General features: G+C 36.4%; 3 protein-coding genes across 3 annotated transcripts; all 3 read left to right on the forward strand.

Moving 5' to 3' along the window:
- Positions 1–7,541: 7,541 nt before the first annotated feature.
- LOC120637318 (trypsin alpha-4-like) lies at positions 7,542–9,906 on the forward strand. The gene is made up of 3 exons (XM_039909105.1): positions 7,542–7,962; positions 8,258–8,394; positions 9,669–9,906. Exons 1-3 carry the CDS (start codon positions 7,543–7,545, stop codon positions 9,820–9,822), a joined length of 711 nt encoding a protein of 236 aa, XP_039765039.1. The 5' UTR covers position 7,542; the 3' UTR covers positions 9,823–9,906.
- A 4,930-nt stretch (positions 9,907–14,836) lies between these two features.
- LOC120636953 (chymotrypsin-like) lies at positions 14,837–17,265 on the forward strand. The gene is made up of 3 exons (XM_039908532.1): positions 14,837–15,307; positions 16,507–16,649; positions 17,103–17,265. The coding sequence occupies exons 1-3, from the start codon at positions 14,855–14,857 to the stop codon at positions 17,263–17,265; spliced, it is 759 nt and encodes a 252-aa protein (XP_039764466.1). The 5' UTR covers positions 14,837–14,854.
- A 579-nt stretch (positions 17,266–17,844) lies between these two features.
- LOC120636954 (hypodermin-B-like) lies at positions 17,845–20,036 on the forward strand. Its single transcript, XM_039908533.1, has 3 exons — positions 17,845–18,287; positions 19,096–19,241; positions 19,799–20,036. The coding sequence occupies exons 1-3, from the start codon at positions 17,889–17,891 to the stop codon at positions 20,034–20,036; spliced, it is 783 nt and encodes a 260-aa protein (XP_039764467.1). The 5' UTR covers positions 17,845–17,888.
- Positions 20,037–20,599: the final 563 nt, after the last annotated feature.

Genomic DNA, 20,599 nt, shown 5'->3' on the forward strand with positions numbered 1-20,599 from the left:
GTGGCATCGTACGACACCCGCGGGAAGAGGAATGGTGAAGACAACTGTATATGTATCGTCACCACACAGGATTATAATATGTCATCATCATCATCATCATATCAACCGATAGACGTCCACTGCTGGACATAGGTCTTTTGTAGGGAGTTCCAAATTCCACGGTTTTGTGCCGCTTGGATGCAGCGGCTACCTACGACGCGCCTAATGTCGTCTGTCCACCTCGTTGGACGTCAACCAACGCCAGTGCGTTGCTGCCATTCCAGCACCTTGGGACCTCAACGTCCATCTTTTCTCCGAACCATGTGCCCCGCCCATTGCCAATTCAGCTTTACGCCTCGTTGAGCTATGTCGGTAACTTTAGTTCTTCTACGAATCTCCACATTTCTGAGTTGATCACGTAGAGATACTACGAGCATAGCTCTCTCCATAGCTCATATTATAATATGTAAGGATAGGAAGTGAACATCGGAATTTAAAGCCTCGAAGTACCTACGACAGGTCTTTCTAATTATTATTGAATATTTATAGTAGGCATGTATATGTATACATGCCTACTCTAAAGAAAACGTTAGAAATTGCATCTTCATATTATACTTTCACTCTGTAGTTTAAAGGGTAAGCAAATCCTATACTCGGTCCATGTAGGTAATACCGGGTAGAAAGCAGGCGGTAGGTGCGGAACACAAATCATCGCGGTGAAACGCCCCAGCCGTTTTATAGAAAACGTACGACTCTTTATAACGTTATATTCCTGTCGTTTTTAAAACAGCTTTTTCAGTAAGCTCGAAATTGACAAAAATTTCTTTTTTACATAGTAATTAATAGACTGTCTTCTTTAAAAGCTTCATCATATGCTATTAACGTCCCACTGCTGGGCATAGGCCTCCTCTCTTTTATAAGAGATCGTTTGTAGAGCATAGACCCAACCCGCTGCTTCAATGAGGGTTGGAGTTTAACGACTATAATAAAAGAGGCTGTTCAAAGTCAACTTACTTGAAAAAGATGTGAAGAAAAAAAGTGAGGTTAAATGGTTCGGGTATCATGCAAGAAACAATCAATTTTTTTTACTTTTATTGATGCACACATAATGACAGCTTGTATACAACTAAATAGCTAAAATAATACTTTACAGGCTATAGAGGTACGTTATGCACTGTCTCTGAGACTTATCTGTGAAACCGAAAACCTTAAAGTTTTTGAGTAAACCACTGCCATACTTTTAACTGAAAAAATCAGATGCAGCATCACAAAGAAAATTAAAGCATGGCTTTAATTTTATGTTTAAAGTGACTCCTGTTTATTTATTAGGTACGCGTCGGTCTTTAATCTTCAATAGGATTGTCATACCTAAACACTTAGGATATATTGAATTCGTTTGTATGGAAAAATAAATATGATTCTTTTGATTTAATATCTTTACAGGCTGATTCCTTATTTCATATTACTTTATCATGTATTTTTAGGAGTAGATTTTTTTTGTGAGCTGTCCTTGGAAGTTTTACCGCCATGCTTATTATTTTATACCGCCAAGCAGCCACTGCCATAGCTTTTACTAGAAAACTAGAAAATGTTTTGAATTAGTTTTTATGATAAAATAAATATGCTTCTTGTGATTTAATATTTTTACAGGTTCATTTCTTATGTAATATTAAGTATATTACATAAGAAATCACTCGGTTAAAAAAATTAATCGAAAAAAGCATATTTATTTTCACCAAACCAAACCATCACCAAACCAAAATTACGTAATACTATTGAAGGGTGCAACCCTTCAATAGTAGTAGGTTTCACGTTGTATATTCTCCCCAAATTTTAATGTTCAACGTTTATCGTTGAACATGCCACCCGTATGTTTACAACAAACAAAACACAGTCCTGAACAAGGAAACGAGTTACTGTAGCACATCAAAAATAGAGCCTCTATATTTATTCGGTGGGCGGTCATTACGTACTTGCAGCGTTTATACCGTTCGGATATGGGAGTATATCAGAGTCTAGATTCTAGACGGACGCGAGGATTTGCTGGGATGCTGCAAGATACGCAATTACGATTACCTTCAGCCCATGTCGGTTAATAGTTGTAACAATTATCTTTTACATTATCTTTTATTATGGACCCTGTTTTCGATAATAATTTCTAACAATTTTCTCCTATAACTCTATTGGATATAATCAATATAGTTTTGTATTGATAACGGGTGTGGGTGAGACGGCCTACTTGGGATTGCGCAAATTTAACTTTTCACTCTTTAAAAACTGTTTATGATGTATAACTAAGTTTTTCGTCGTGTTTATTACGTTCTTCTACAAATCCCGTGGGAACTATATTTTTTTCTGGGATTTAAAGAAGTTACGCTATGTTACTCTCAATCCATGTGATAGCCGATTGGCGCAATGGGCAGTGACCCTGCTTTCTGAGTCCAAGGCTGTGGGTTCGACTCCCACAACTGAAAAATGTTTGTGTGATGAAAATTAATGTTTTTCAGTTTCTGTATATTTTAATAATTCACACATACATTCTTCAGTTATCTTAGCACCCATAATAGAAGCTACGCTCACATTGAGGCTAAATGGTTATGTGTGGATTGTCGTAGTATATTTATTATAAAAAAATAATACAATGGGCCGTCAATTTACATACAAATAACATACATGCATTGTGTAATACTTGTAATTTTTCTGTTTTTTAATGTGGTGTGCAATAAAAGTGTATTCATTCATCCATTCGCTAAAATATCTATATACAAATATATCACGTAAACAAGAGGCAATGCTATATTTTTAATTTCTAGATTATTTCATTGTCAATCTCCGCTCACCGCTGCACCGGAACCGGAACGGAACAGTTATTTGCGCTTCTATCTAACGGTACAAGCGTTTGCAGTACTTTTTCTTCGAGCTTCAGATCCGTACCAGTGCACTTACTCACTCAACACTCGATCACTCGAATGGAAGTTCCTAAAATTTTCTTATTATTAACGAAATCATTTTAATTATCCTATAGGGCTGAAATCACAGGTTAATGAAAATCTTAAAACTAACTTTATCTATTATAAAAGCGAAAGTTTGGATGGATAAAGCTGTAGCTGTTGCTGTACAAAGTGGCTGTACAGATCTGGATAAAATTCACCACACATTTAGGTATAATCTGAAAAAAACATATTTATTTATTTTATTCCAAAATGTTATAAATAACTAAGAAAACTGCAAATTTGCGTATCGACATTTTTTTAGAAAATTAACTTTATTGCGTAGCCAATCAGTCAAAAATATAGCCATGAATATTTTTTGGGTTTGAAGAACTTCGTATGTAAATAGTATATTTAATTATATAATATATTAAAATAAGTATGTGAACATAACTGTTGCCCTGCCCGCTCGTCTCTCTTCTTTGTTTTGGAGCTTTTAGAAAGGACTTTCCATCTACTGTGTTTCTAATTTATTGGTAGTTTAGAAGAAAACTTGAAAGCTATAGCTTAAACTTTTTACCTTATTCGATTAAAAACAAAATGCCACTGAGCTCATTATTTGCTCTGAATTCTGTTATATATTCTTTGTTTTGTTATTCAACAAAAAAAACAAATTTATTACGAGCGAGACTTTTTGTTGAATATAATCGAGTGGGAGCAAAAACTGCGAGTGAGTTTTCTTCAAATAGTACTTACCTTAGAAAATTGAGTGCATCTACCGGAGCACGTCTATTGTGAATAGAAAATAAAGCATTCTGTTGAAATCAACGGCTCTCGTCAAATATATAATATTTAACGGTGGTTTACAGAATATAGAATAACTGAACTGAACACATTTTGGAATATGATATATCGGTTTGTATACGGCTCTATACGTCTTATAGACTAGAAAAGGACATACCTAAATGTGTGATATCTGCATATCCTCTGAGAACAATACAGAAATCCTTTGTAGGAATGGGTAGGTATATGCTTTTATAACATGATACCTTCCTAAGGTAATATTAGATATTCCTTAACCTAAGTTTAAACAACACATTTAACCAATCGTGGTTACTACACGATTCATGAATTACTTAACAACAAGGTTACATGGAAGCAGGCCACTCCGCTCTCATCTCTCACAAAACAGATTTTTTTTTAAAGATAAAGTGAGAGAAGTTAAACTATAAAGTGATGTTGGATAAGAGCAATCTGCTGAGTTTCTTGGTAGAGTCGCTGACAAACAGACTACACGTTTAAAAAGTGCTTATAGACTAGGCCTACTTCAAATAAGTGAATATAGATTTTGATTTTGAGTAAAGCTAAGGTAGAGCAAAATTTTACTCATGTTCTGTCCAACAAATAAATAAATATATTACGACAGTACACACATTGCTATCTAGCCCCACAGTAAGCGTAGCTTGTGTTATGGGTACAAAGATAGCTGATTAATATATTTTTATGAATATAATACAAATAAATACTTATAATATACAGATAAACACCCAGACACTGAAAAACATTCATGTTCATCTCACAAATATTTTCCAGTTGTGGGAATCAACCTACGGACTTAGACTCAGAAAGCGGCTGTCAAACAAAGTTTGTTCGTAGTGACAAAATAAAAGAAAATCACTCCTTTAGTGAGCTTAAAATTTAGTATCATATTAAATCGATGTAACCCCTTTTTGAAGCATAAGAATTCATAAGTTGAACCGATTGACGTCCACCACTGGACAGATCTTTAGTAGTAATAGCAACAGGTGAAAATAAAACTGTCTTTAATACTTACCTAGTTATATTTACTTCTTAAATCTGTCAAAAATCTTTAGTTTAATCAATAATATATTCTTCGTCAAGAGTGATCGGAACAGTGGAAACCGTAGTCCGTAACGGTTCTGTAGGTAACACGGCCGAAGCCTTCTAACTGACCAGAGAAGATCAAGAAATTATAAATTCCCAAATGCCGGGAGTCGAATCCGGGACCTACAAATTATAAACACAGCGCTCCAGCTGCGCCAGAGAGAACGTTAATCTATTACCTAATACAATATTATCTACCTTATATTATCAGTCAAAATAGTACTGAGAAAAGACAATGCTTGCCACTTATTCAATATTTTGAGTAGTAATTCTGTGTTTAACTGTTATATTTATAGGAACCTCGTTGTTCAGTGTTTATGAGTAGGTAATTCAAACGGCAGTAACATTCTAATTCAAATGTACAGTAAAGTTCTGTTAACGATTATACAATTACGTGCAATTAGAATTGCGAAACTCCTAAAGGATCGTAGCGTGATTTTAAATAGCCCATAACTTTCCTCAAAAACACGGCTATTGATAGCAATAAGCTTACTTGCTTCTACTTTATTATTTTTTGTTCAGTGAGAATGTATCTGCAATTTATCGTGAAAAATATGAAAAGAGTTATAACATGTCCCTAATGGTATTTGTTTATTAGAAGCCAAAAAATATAAAAACCTTTTATTTTTTATTTCTTTTTATTCCACTACAAGTTAGCCCTTGACTGCAATCTCACCTGGTGGGAAGTGATGATAAATTCTAAAATGGTAGCGGGCGATGGTGTCAGGGATTGTGTGAGTCATACCCGTAATTTGTTTTTACGCGACATCTAACCGGAACACAACAATTTGAATTTTGAACTAAAGTGTGACGCGTCATAAAACTGTAACTCCACTGCAGGACTAAAGGCCTCTCCCAACGGGAGGGTGGCCCACAATCACCACGCCGGGAAGACGGGTGTGTGATCGCAGTAGGTGTAGTAGTAGCACAGAGAACGCTGCTGCCCGCTCTCCGTTAAATTCCCTTAGTCGCCTCGTACGATACCCGCGGGAAGAGGGCCGGCGGTCTGGTGGAGAAGTGGTGGTGACTCATTTTGAAATTATTATAAAATAGGCTACAAACCATGCTTCATCTATTTATATCTTAATATTAGATTTTGTAGCAGATATGTATTAGAAAGTATTTTAACAGCATTAGTTATATTATGATTATAGTATATTTTGAACACCCTTAATAATATGAATGATATTCCCCAACGGTTTTCTAAAAATATTGCTTTAGCAATAAGACCGCCTTTGGATATCGATGTTTATATGGGCAATATACGTGTAACAAGGCTTAAAATTCACTTGCTCGGGATAAGAGCTAAGTGAGTAACACATATTTTTTATTAAAGTTTTTTTACCCACACTTTGAAGAAATATCTATACTTATAATAAATCTGTAACTGCAAGATTTCTGTACATTTAATATATTTTGATAATTTTAACCGGGGATGCTTTATAATCGATACTGAGTCCACAACGGATTTTTATTTCATTTTTGTCTGTCAGTCTGTCTGTCTGTCTGTCCGAGTATCACGTGAAAACTACTGGACGGATTTAAATAAAATTTGGCATAGTGGTAGCTGGTATTCCGCGTCTACATATAGAATACTTGTTATCCCGCTAAACAATAAGTTTTCTCCGGGAAACGGAATCAAAATTTTTATCAATTTTACTTCATTGCTCCGTTAAATTTTAACCAATTTTAATAATTCTTTTTTTATTTGAAAGTGTATACTATCAAGCATGCATTGTGTAATTTTAATGGAGATCTGATAAAAAATGTCGGAGATAAAGGACATAACTCTTCACAGATTGGCAGTGGACCTGGTAGGTTGCTTAGGCGCTGCAATTAGTTTCTAGGTTTTTATAAGATATTAAAACTATTTGGTCCAACGCGGGTCAGCTAGTTAATTTATAAATTAAAAAATTTCGGCACCGACAGGATTCGAATGTTCGACTCCTGGCATTAACAGCCTTAGCGCTTTTCAGAACCGCTTTAAAGCGCTCAGGCTAAGATTGCCAGAGTGGCAGGTTCAAATCCTGTCGGTACCGATATTTTTAAGTGCATTTTAAATGTCTGTTTAATAACAAAGTCTTATGTTATATATAAGCTCAAACTCGTTGGAGCCGTGTATTTGTATTGCATGTATAGCAGTAGCCCATGTCCAGTGCACTGAGTTTCTCACCAGGGTATGCATACAGCAGGAAAATTGCATAAAACGTCTAAAATTTTCCTCTTATACGAGTTATATATTAATTATAGGGTAGGCAGTGCTTTTGTGCATGTGTTAGGTGCACGCCACTGCCTATGTCACTCTTTAGCACACTCTGTATCAAAATCACGTCGAAAGAAACAAAAGCAAAAGAAAACACGCTTTCACATCAATAAAATTAACTTTAAAATTAGATCAACAAGTGGCCATAAGAAAACCATTGAATTACATCAAATCTACCTAAAAGCTGCGACCATAAAACATTAAATTGGAATTGAAATGCTCATAAACTCCAGGTAATTTTAACGTTCTCGTAAAAAACTAATTATATTTCACCGACAACATAAAAACTCAGTGTACCAGTCTTACATTAGTAAACCTCGGACAGTTATATCCTATTTTTACATTTTAACCACTAAAAATGTTTATTTGTAGAGACACTCAAAATAAAATCGTTTAAATATTTTTGACATACGCAATAGTATGTTTAATTTTTTTATTCAAGTTATTTTGTGCATATCTTGTAATATGGCGTCATCTGAAATGGAGCCATTTATAGTTGGCGGTGACTACACGGACATCAAGCAATACCCTCATTCAGTGCTTATGATTGTGGACTGTAAAGATCCATTCCTTTGCGGTGGATCAATCCTTAACAGCCATATAGTTTTAACAGCAGGGCATTGTTTATTCCCATGCGTAAAGGACCGTGATTTCTCTATTCTCCTAAAATATGGACATCAAACATCAAAATACATGGCGTCAACAATGGTATCTAAATTTGTAACACACAGTCGATACGATGATGAATCTTTAGTTAATGATATAGGGATGGTTTATGCTGAACATGCCATCGTATTCAATAATAACGTGCAACGAATCGCGATTGCAAGTAGATATATTCGTCAACCAAGATACGCATATGTGGCTGGTTGGGGAATTGTAAACGTAAGTGTGGTATGATAGAATGAAATTAATTACTAAATTGTTAAATTAGTAAAATTTACTTATCGTCTATATTCTGCTTATAATCGAACCATAATTAAATTGGGTCGTCAGACGTCTAGGTCCCAATTTGTTGGAATGCATTAGTTGCCGCTCAACGAGGTAGACAAATCACATCAAACAAATAGCTAGGATTTTGTAACTCCCTGCAAAATACCTATGTCCAGCAGTAGACGTCAATCGGTTGAAGATGATGATGATGAATAAAGCTATTTATAACAATACCATGGTTTTGCAGTCTAAAGGTGAAACTGCAACAAGTTTAAAACACGTGAAACAGACGTTTCCATATGACCAAGAATGTCGTAAACTTGGACAGTCATCGCCGGAAATAATTTGCACTGGCGGCTACCTTGTACCGGAGTATCCAGATCAGTAAGAATCTTCGCTTAACGGCGCTAGCACATTTGACTTTTTTAGCAGCAGCAATTTTTGATGAGCGTTAGTCACTGTATTAAAATCGCAGTTCAGTGGTTGCTGTGGTGCTGCATCATCGGTTTGCTGGTAAGGGAAGGGGAGAAAGGAATTGATCAATAACGTGAAAAGCAGTGCAGCTTAAAAAATAAGTTGTGCAAAGTGGTAGCTGCGTGAAAATCGGGTACAAGACTGAACCGACACAAACTTTACTAATTGGCAACCATAGTTACAATTTTATAAATTTAAAATGCATATAAATAAAGGTAGGAGAGCCGTAGCTTAATTGGTGAAAGCGCTCAGGTCGCGATTGCCCGAGAGTCGCTGGTTCAAATCCTGTCGGTTCCGAAAATTTTTATATGCATTTTAAATTTATTAAATTGATAATTGCTCCAAGTGTAGGTAAAAACACTAATAAAAATTATAAAAACATAGTTACAATGTTTGTTCACTGAAAAGAGTTTTCGAAAAACGATTTGATAACTGAAACTGGAAGTAATATGAGTGCGGATTGAAGCGTTAAAACTCGGCATTGCGTTTCCAAAAGCAACTTAACCTTAACGTTGATGCTAAAACTATGGTGTATACTATCTGTCCTACCTGTATTCACTTTTAAAAACTAAACTTTGGCCACTTTCTAAAGTTAAGTACTTAATATAGCAAGATGAAAGCAAACTGCCTAAACTGCGTGTACGTTTAAAAAACTTTTACTACCTTATAGATACTTTTTGTTGTGTAATATAAGTATATAAATCAAAGTTAGCAATACTTCTTTTTAATTATGGCAAGAAACATACAACTTGTACTGCAGCTAGTCGGCTAGGTGTCGTTGTCATACTTATTTTAAGCAGATCAACGTTCAGTTGACTGAGTTGAACTGATTCATGAATACTTTTATACTTCTAGTTTATTTCTGTGAATAACAAATTCATAGTATCCATCTATTCGTTGTAAATTTTTAAAGATGCCAAACATCTTTCATGCAATATAGTTCAATTGATTTGTAAGGGTCTTAACACTAAAAGTCCGTTGAAATGTGATACAAATATATCTTCAAATAGAGAATCATTTGAATATGAGTAGGGCATCTTTCATCTTTGTCATCCGAATCGTCAGGTATGATTTTAAGGAGCTCTGAATCTCGTACTCTCGTGATGTCGAGAAACTTTATATTCTATAACGATGCGTTGTAATTTACATATTACAAATTCATCTAAGTTTATTTTTTGTTTTAGGGGTGATTCTGGTAGCGCTCTTGTTATTTATGGCTACATCCAGATTGGGATTGTTTCCTTCAAACATCCGGAGTACGGACTCGTCGGGTACACCAACACATCTCACTACTATGATTGGATCGTTAGCACAAGCAAGAAAATTCATTGCAATTAATGTTAAATAGTGAAATATTTGAGATTCGATGTAGATGGGATGAGAAACTAAAAAAAATTGTAAATCATGATCATCAATAGCTTATAAAAGTCCACTGCTAGACTTTAGGATTCTCCATACGGGAGGGTTTGCGCATAATCACCGTGCTGGGTTGACGGGTTGATCATCGTAGTAGACGTTAGTAGTATCAGAGATTATGCCGCTGCCAGTTCTTTGTTATATTCCCTTAGTCGCCTCGGACGACACCCGTGAAGAGAGAAGTGGTGGACCACTGTATTCTGATCTGCCGTCACCACACGCCAAGTAAATTGTACATAGATAGAAGTTAAATAAAATAAAATTAAAAATTTACGATAAATAAGATTTAGCAAGTGCAAGAGCGCAAATGAGTCAACTAAAAGCTGGCTATGCAACTTTGCCCAAGTCCGTGACTGGATGGTTGATCAGCTTTAGCCTTAGCGTAGCGGACTGAGTTTGAATATGGAATCTGATAATTAGTTTTTCCCCTTTCCGTAAAGAATACATTTTGTCGATAATCCTGCCTTGCCTGCCTGATCCTTGCCTGCTATGCAACATTTGAGCAGTATGGTGCACCCATACTCTATCTTTCTCTTTCTCTTCTAACAGAGAGGACTGTGTCTAGCGGTGTCTAGCAAATGATGTTGATGGTCGTAATATCTGGGTCGTAAAGCCAATGCACTTTTATGTTATAATGTAACGAATTATAATGAATGGAGTTTAAGACAAACTTAGCCATCATCTTATCATTATGAATTTTGTTACAGTCATACATAAATGATCTTTATTCAAACAGTAATTATAAATGCACTTATTATGCGTACAGTTATACACCTACAAATTTAACTTACTGTTGTTGATTTACGACTTAAAAATCATCGAATCAGCAATATGTCTCCGTATAAGGCAGGCTATTTTCGATAACCAGTTAGTAATTCTAGTATTAACCGAATATCTGCCTAGTTAGCGGACTTGTTGTTTTGGTTACAGGCCTGGTTCAAAAATAAGCTAACGTCCTGAGCACAAACTGTCGAAACACCTTTAATAACTTCGCGTCACTAACAATAGTAAAGTGTTGTTTTTAACATTGTAGCTACAAGACAATTTTAGTCGTAGAAGAGTTTTTTCTGATAGTATAGTGTTCCCCGTCCGGGGAAGTACTACCACCAAAGTAGAATTCTTACTTCTGTCGCAAAGTAGAATTGTTGCAATGCCGTGTTCCGGTCTAAAGGCCGTGTTTGCCGGCATAATTGCACATGGGGCTCATCTACGCTACGTCACGTACGGCAGCTACGTCTCAGGTTGATGGACACAGGGCGGCACTTTTTTGAAGTGCTTTTGACGTGACAACGTCTTATAATTCGATGGAGCCGGCTGCACGCACGAAAAAACATGACGGCGTTACCTCGCTCTGAGGCGTTCCATTCAAGGCTTGAAGTGCAAGCGAGAGCGCGGAACGAGCGACAAAGAGGCACAGTCGGCCTCCGAGTTCGACATCTGTCTCTCTCCTACTTGAGTGAGCGATGCGTCCGCGTGGACGGCTTCTATATTTACATGTTTTCGGCAAGGATGAAGTGCAGTGAAAAGTGAATGTGGTGTCAATCGTTTATAGCAACGATAATATCTATCAAACAAATAAAATTAAAATTTTCTTTTGAAAAATGCAACCATTCCATCAGTATTTTCTTACGACGTTGACACGTTCAACTATCGAAAGTATTTATATATAAAGCTGTTCTGTGGTAGAACGGGGAAGGAGGAACAAGATTGTGAAGTTCCTGAGCACACTCACCGAAGTATATTATATTCGATTAGTATGCTTCTTGCACGCCTTTGCTTAGTTTATAGGAGATGGTTTTCCGATCACCATCAGATGGGCTACCTGTTAGATCTGTCTCTTATTACAATAATATAAAAAAGGCGGTTATTATAGTACATTTGTAAACTTTTTGGTACTACACAACGTTTTGGCTCGAAATTTTATTTTATGTGATCAATAGTGACGCCTTTGTCGCAAATCTACTAGCACACACTTAGACACTTGGTAATGAAAATCTCATAACATTAATTGGAAATCGCTGAATGCATATCATTAGCATTGATACCATTCGCGAATGTAAAAGCCAATAAATAATGCTAACTGTGTTTATCGTCCAATTACTGAGCGCCGTTAGAATCAAATGTCAAATCAACTGCAATGTTGTGCCGGGTGATCGTGTTGCAATTGGCTGCTGCACTCATTTTGCGTTTTTATTCATAAATTAAACAAGCAACTTTGTTTGCCGTCCATAATGGACGTGTTATATATTATAGCGGTCCCTCGTGACTTTGTCCACGTATAAGTCAACCTTAAAAGATAGACATGTCCTGCCATGTTTGTTCTTAGACCTTTGAAACAACAAACAACTTTGTCATAAATTATTTTATCAAAACTTTAACCAGCAACTTTAGCAGCGCACGCAGCGGAAGCTCTCAAAACGATTTTTTTTAAAACATTCTTCACTGGTGCTAATGCTCGTTAAGGTCTTAGCTTGATGATATTTAGCCCGTAGCCTTCCACAGTAAATGGGCTATCCAACACTGAAAGAATTTCTTAAAACGGACCATTAGTTCCTGAGATTATCGCGTTCAAGTAAACGAACAAAAAAACAAACAAACTTTTCAGTTTTATATATTAGTATAAAGTAAGATATTATAATGCTGTTAAGCGGTGATAACATCGTGGACTTCAGCTTCAATTTCGGAGTTCCGAGTTATAATCCCAGCGCCTCTTACTTTTCTCAGTTATGTGCGTGTCTCTCTCTCTCTCTTTTTGTGCCACTCCACTACTGGAGGTTGGCTGTCAGCTCTGCGAACTTCTCGCCGTCTTGCGCCAAGTGAAACAATGTACGTTTTAAGCAATTAAAATATCACTTACTTCAACGGTGAATAAAACTCGTAGTGATAAAACCTGCCTGCCTGAGAGTTCTCCATAATGTTTTCAAAGGTGTGTGAAACCACCAATACGCACTGGGCCAGGGTGGTGGACTGTGTGTTATATACTAGAACCCAAGCGCGGACCAATCAGAAGAGAGAAAGCTTAAACTCTCATAAAGCATCAAATTTGGATCTCGCTATCCTCTTCAACCATTTTTCTTTTTTTATAATTACTATGATGTAAATATAACGTTCGGTCGCTCAAAATACCAACTAACTTTGTGTTAAGATATCTAAGAAATTGTGGTACTTAGTAAATATACCTAATAATATTAAATTCGCTTTGCGAATCGAAGTTACTACGATTTAGAATGATAGAAATTAAAATTTGGATCTCGCTATCCTCTTCAACCATTTTTCTTTTTTTATATTAACTATGATGTAAATATAACGTTCGGTCGCTCAAAATACCAACTAACTTTGTGTTAAGATATCTAAGAAATTGTGGTACTTAGTAAATATACCTAATAATATTAAATTCGCTTTGCGAATCGAAGTTACTACGATTTAGAATGATAGAATATTGTACGTCGCTTCATATGATACATCGTTTTTGTACTCTCAGTTTAACCCAATTCGGTACTCTTATTTTTATTATTATTAGTATTAAGTAGTTTTAGCACACACAAAAATCCCTATCCCTATCCCTATCCCTATCCCTACTAATATTATAAATGTGAATGTAAGTTTGTTTGTTACGCTTTCACGCAAAAACTACTTAACCGATCATTATGAAACTTTGTACACATATTATTGGAAGTGTTAGAAGTAATATAGGATACTTTTTATCCCGACATTAAGCTCGGTTCCTTTGGGAGAGAGGATGAAAGTGTTTGACGATTTTACACCATATCTCCGACAAATTATAACCGATTTAAATAATTATTTTCGTACTATAGAGATAAATAATATGTGTTTAATTTCGCCCAAACTTTGTGTAGATCTGATGAATGTGGTTGGAGATAGAAGACAGAACTCCTCAGTGGACAGCAGTAAACCCCTCATTTAAGGCTTAGCGAAACTGAATACTTTAAATTTTTCAACTACAAATTGAATGCCACATCAAAAAGCAAAATCTAACGCAGACGAAGTCGCGGGCAAACAGCTAGTAACCCGATAGGGGTATCGAAGCAGTGATAGTGATAGGGACATCTTTCCTTCGGTGGATCGAGTTTGAGGTACTGCAGGCACCTGGAACTATTCAAATTAATTTATCTTGCTGTAACTATTAAGGTAAAATTCGTGAGGAAACGTCCTGTATGCCTGAAAGTTTTCCGTTATGTTCACAAAGACGTGTGAAGTCCACCAATCCGCACTTACCGCTTTATCTTTTTCATGGTGAAGTTCTAAATGATACCCCGCATCAAGAATGTGGTTGTTATCTTCAAGTAAAGCAGACACGAGGGACGTGTGGTGGTTTTCAGTTCTGGGACTTACCATTTCTGAGGCCCCATATAAACCTTGTTCTACCACAGAAAACAGCAGCCACAAAGCTTTCCCACCACGACATATATAATACACGGTTGTTATCCCAGACTCCTACCGAACAAAACCCCACGGTGTTCTCATTCTTCGCCTTAGGGCTGGCTCACAAGAATGCGTTTGCACACAAGAGAGAACTTGAGAGAGGTCGCCTGAAGATCAGCGCTGTAGCAGTGATCACTAAACTACTGCTACAGCATAACGCAGAGGCGATCGCAATACTCCGTTTCAGAGAAACCACACACACTTAGATATGTTAACGTTACATAGTACTATTTTTATTTGTTTCTCTTTTATTTAATTTTATTTAGGTACCTAATTTTAAGATCTTCTATTTTTTACATTCTTATTGATATGTTTTTGGTTCCTTTATTTTTCGGTAAACGTAGGCACACCATACCTTTTTTTTTCGCCATGCGGGTTATTACCAACAATTACGAGCAAAATTCCTAGTAAGCTAATTAAAAGTAAGTAATACGTGAAATTATTTTATAGGCATTACAATAGCACTCGGTCACTAGTTAGTAGTTTAGTCGTATTGAATTACCGTTTAATTATGTTCACTAAATTTTTAACACTCCTACTGATTATTTTTCATTTGAATGAAGTTGAATCTGTTGTCGAACCGAAAGTAGTAGGTAGACCCACTCATATCGCCTTTTATCCTCATTCGGCGTTTTTGTCAATAATAACGCCCTCCGATAGTTATATGTGCGGTTCATCCATTCTCAATCAGAAAATTCTCATAACTGCCGCGCACTGCATTGAAAAGCCGTATGTTAGATTCACCGTGTACGCAGGCCATACAGAGAATTACCTCGGAGACGTTTACCCAGTTCAAGCTGTAAAGACGCATGAGAAATATAATTCTCACACTGTTGACCATGATATAGGGCTTATTTTGGTGAAGAAACCCATAAAATTGGGTAAATTGGCGCAAAGAATAACTGTCTTACGGATTCCACCCAGGCCAATGACTGCAGCTGTTGCGGGGTGGGGTTTGATCGATGTAAGTTGACGTTTTATGTACCTACTACTAATGGCCGATTGGCGCAGTAGGTAACGACCTTGCTTACTGAGCCTAAGGCTGCGAGTTCGATTCCCACAACTAGAAAATGTTGGTGTGATAAAGATGAATGTTTTTCAGAGTTTGCAATTTAGTTTTTATATTATAAGTTTTTTATATTATACAATATTATTCATATAAAATATTCATCAGTCATCTTTGTACCCATAGCACCAACTACGCTTACGTTGGGGCTAGATGTCGATATGTGTATTGTCGTTATATATTTATGTTCTTTTATTTATCTTCTGTAGACTATAGTCTATTCTCATAGAGTGAACTTCGTACTCAGTGCATAATACTTCAAACTTAGGTTTTTCTAAAAACACTGATATAAGCTAAATTACAACCGACACTTATTAATATTGGAAGTCGAAAAAACTCGAAGCGGTGATAGCATAGTGGGTACACGTACAACAAGCGAAGCGGTTACGTGCGGAAACTGCTCAGAAGAAGAAGAAGAAGAAGCATAGTGGGTAGGAGGAGTTCGATTTCATTGGGGATAGAGACGCACCGATAACTTTTCTAAGTAATGTGCGGTTTAAGTAATTCCCATCTCACTTGCTTCAACAGTGACGGAACACATCGTGAACAAACCTGAACTCCTGAGAGTTCTCCATAATAGTTCCCCAAAGGTGTGTGGGGGCCGTGCTGGCCAGCGTGGCCAGCTTAACCCCTTCTCAATTTGGAGGGAGACCCGTGCCCTGTAGAGAGCCGGTAAAGGGTAGTGGGTGGGTTAGGGTCGGTCATATGGTTGAGTCGAAAAACTCACAGAAACTTGCGAAAGTATCGCGCTATATTTCGATTTACCGCAAGAAATTGAACTTTGGGCCGTAGTGGTGGTATCATAAATCGATGTCCTATAAGAGTCGCTAACCTTCATCAGAACGAATCTAATTCTGTCCGATCTATCAAGAGATTAAGAGTTTTTAATCACGAGAGTTTCTTATTAAAGTGGTCAACATATTAAAGACACCAGCTTATTTAAGTGGCTAACCAAAAACCCCAGAGATTATAATGTTTTTAAGGTGGTTTAGAAATGCATGTAGAAGCATAATATTTTATTTAATCTTTATTTCGTAAGAAACTCGTAATAATGTCTATTGACGAACGAAAATGTTATACCTCTAGTATTATTTCAGGAAGTGAATGAGTTGAATTCAAAACGCTTACACCATGCTGAACTAAAGGTATGGACGTACGAACAGTGTCGGAAATTTATATCCAGTTTACCAAAGGGCTTTATATGCGCTGGATCTCTCGACGGAAAGACATATGCATCTCAGTACGTATTTTATATCAAACCGCTTTATTTTTTTTTGATTTGCTATTGTTTAACTTAATTTTGCTGTGTCTTCGATAAGAAGTTGGTAACTATTAAGAATACCTGAAGGTACTTTGAAATTGGCATTAACTATTGAATATGAGCTAAAGGAGGTCATATTTATCATTTCTTATTATATTATGACCAAAGTACCAAGGGGCAAAACAAAAGGCAAAACCGAGAGTTGCGGGAACACATTCGCGTGTACTAATTTTTCAAGATTGATTCGTATAATATGATTTTGATTTTATTTCTGTGGGGATTTTGGCAGTCCTTTGATAGTGCTTTGACACTATGTAAGGTTTGCGAGGAGTGTTTTTTAACTTACTTATTGAAGTGTTGTTGTGTGAAACAGACATCCTGCATGAACTAATTACTGTGTCGTAAACTTTGATGTAAATTCATTTATTTCAGAGGAGATTCAGGCAGTGCTTTGATTGTGAACGATTACATTCAAATTGGCGTCGTGTCTTACAAGAGACCAGACCTCCGAAGCGTTGTAGCTTTTACAGATACCTCTTATTATTACCGTTGGATAAGAACACATTCGAGACGGCTGTACTGCAACGGCACGTGAAATTGATATATACTATTTCCATTATTTTTTTAATACTTAATTGTAAATTTTCGATTTTGAAAGATTTTGTTTAATTTAATTTCTTTAAGCTTAAGGAAACTTACAATGAAATCAATCTATTCAAAACTCACTTATATTTCCTGTGTCTTCTAAATGAGAGCATTGCATAAAGGGTACTTAACATCTGCTATATTTATAATTTTACATAAAATATAAATAACTATATTAGCATACTTAACTTTGTAATAGAAGTGTTTTTTTTTTTTTTTGCAATATACACGTTATTTAGTATACTATATTATTTGAAAACTAGTCTATGTACTCGTAATACTTCCAAAATGTATTAATCCAATCTAATGAACGCATAGAAATGGGAACTATTCGAAGGTAATGTCTAAGCGATAGTGAATGCGAAACATAAGAGAAATGAAAAGGAAACCATCGGCAATCTCGTTTCCAATTTTCAAATAATGCAGCTCGATGAAATATTAACGAACTGTGGCCGGAATAATTTACGAGTAGTTCAATATCAAAATTCTAATTCAGTCTGCTTATTTAGCGTAATGTACATAACTTTCTTGATCGTCGTGTTGAATTTTGCACAAATTTGGACTGACGGTGATATGGAAGCCCGCGTTGTTAATGGAATACTCACTAATATACAAATACACCCACACTCCGTGTTTCTCTTTATGCGTGAACTAGATGATGGTCACGTTTGCGGAGGCTCTATCGTTAACCAAAGGGTGATTCTTTCTGCCGCGCACTGTTTCGAGGGAATCACAAAGTTGGGAGTAATAACCGCTAACGTAGGGAGTTCGCATTCATACAAAGGACTCAAATTTTTAGTTAAATCTGTGAGAGTTCATCAAAAATATGATACGATCAAAATCATTAACGATATAGCATTAGCAGGATTAGAGAATTCAATTGTTTTTGGACTGAATACAAAAAGAATAGTCATAGCGAAACAAAAAAGCAATGAAGGGATGGCTAAGCTCGCAGGATGGGGCGTTGTGCAGGTACCTCTTTTCCTTTACGTGATATTATTGAAACGAGCTTATTGGTAATGGATACATATTATTGTATGTGTCGTATTTACTACGGACCTACAATGAATACACGCACACACCGGTAGGCCTTTTTATTTGATAGCGCTCGGAAATGTATTTACGCATCATTCTCGGAAGTAAAGTGAAATTGTCGCTGTTGTCAGCAGGACATGTGGGGTTCACTGGCCAAAAGAAGCCAGAATATCCAATAAAGTCGAAAAATGACACGCAACAGAAACGCTATATCATGAAACTGTGACGTTCCGACGATAAACCTGCACTGCAGCAGCCCGGTGATGGAACGCCCTTCTTCACATGTCCCACTTATTTTCAATTTACGACTGGAGAAGATGTGTATAGCTGTGTCTTCTGCTATTCCATATCTTCTTCTGCAAATAGGGTCAGAGCCCAGACGTACGCCTTCTTTAAAGTGAGGATATTAATATCGCCCAGCACAACTCGCTGTCAAGCATTGCTTTTATCACGCTTGGCAGGGATAGGTCGTCTCCAAGAGTGCAGGACTATGTATCTCTGGGTCCCCAAGCTGCGCACTCCGCCAGGGTGTTTTTGCCCTTTAGGTGCTGCTACATTCCTGACACTCTGATGTAAACTCCGATCTTTGGGTACCTAACAATCCCCTTGGCCATCAATAATATAATAGTTTAAAGCAGTATCCTTCATTTCTCAGGAAAAACTAAAGATTTCCTAAAAAAAATGTATATTTCAACGCGTATGTATTATTGCGGGCATAAACTATTTTAAAGATTTTAATTTTCAGGAATATCCACGTTACGAGTATAGTAATTATTTGCATGAAGTGTTAGTACCATTCATGTCTCGAGAAAAGTGTAAGATCCTTTATGAGAGAATTGACAAAGGGACGTTCTGCGGGGGAAGAATCAATGCAGTGTCGCATCCTTCCGTGTAAGTAAAAGTTCCGTGTAAGAAAAACATATATTTTTCCCCTACAAGTTAGACCTTTACTGCACCTAACCTTTTAGGGTGTATGGTAGTCATACCCCTAATCTATGTAGAATTATGATGATGGAACAGTTTTGACACCGGACACATTTTTTTTTTTGGTTGCCTTGTAGAAAATTGCTTATGTAGCGATAAAGCTAAAGACCTATGAGAGGGTTTGCCCTGGATTGCTGTAGATTTTAGTAGTAGCACAGAGGACGCTGCTCCCCGTTCTCTGTTATGTTCTCCTGGTCCCGTAGCGGGTAGCAATTGTATTCTGATCTTAAAAATGTAAAAAATATTTATTATCTAATAATGAAATGGTTTAGTAAATTTAGGTCAAAGTACCGAAAAAAAAAAAAAAAAATTCAGCCTTTTTTAATCAAAACAATATATACAATTATGCGGTCTTATCGCTCCATAGCGATTTCTTCCAGGCAACCTATGACGATTACAAACAAATACAGAAAATAGGTCCCAAATTTTTTTTAATAACTTTGTATTTCATGTTTTATTTTCAGTGGCGATTCCGGCAGTCCTCTTGTCTTTAAAAATTATACGCAGATAGGTCTCGTGTCTTATAAAAACAATCAGATTTCAAAAAGCATGATCATCTACACGGATGTCCCTTATTACTACAACTGGATCGTGGAGAACGCAAGATCTGTGTTCTGCAAAGACGAACTTCATGTTCCTGATTTCAATTATAGCCATATAGACAGTGAAGAAGGTTTAATATTATTTAGAAATGGGAGATAATCACATATAATATAATATATAAATTTAGGCGTTAGGTGACGGCAGATTATTATTATTTATTATATATTTTACTTTATCACAAAAAGAGAAAAAAAAAAAACAATGGACACAAGAAGAGGAAACTTGAAAAGTTAGATACAAAAGGCGGCCTTATCGCTTAGTAGCGATCTCTTCCAGGCAACCTTATGATCAGAATACAGTTGTAACCACCCCTTTTTTATCCCCTGGTGCCGTACGGGCCGACTCAAGTAATATAACAGAAAACAGGCAGCAGTGTTTTCAGTGCTGCTACTACACCTTTACATTGGGAGAGGCTTTTAGTCTATCAGTGGCCTGTTACAGGCTATTAATGATATATAAATTAAATTAAATGAAATGTGTGTATTTGTGGTTTTCTTACATATTAGCCAGAGAATTTGAGCATAAGACCTCGAACGAGTACAACTCAGGTATACAAGAAGGCTATGTACACCATGTTAATTCTTTCATCCGAGTGTTAACATGGATACTTGTTCTATTAATGAAAGTTTGTTGGGATATTTTCTTTAATTTTATAGCATAAG

Source organism: Pararge aegeria, chromosome 3, assembly GCF_905163445.1.
Source record: "Pararge aegeria chromosome 3, ilParAegt1.1, whole genome shotgun sequence".
NCBI lineage: Eukaryota > Metazoa > Arthropoda > Insecta > Lepidoptera > Nymphalidae > Pararge > Pararge aegeria.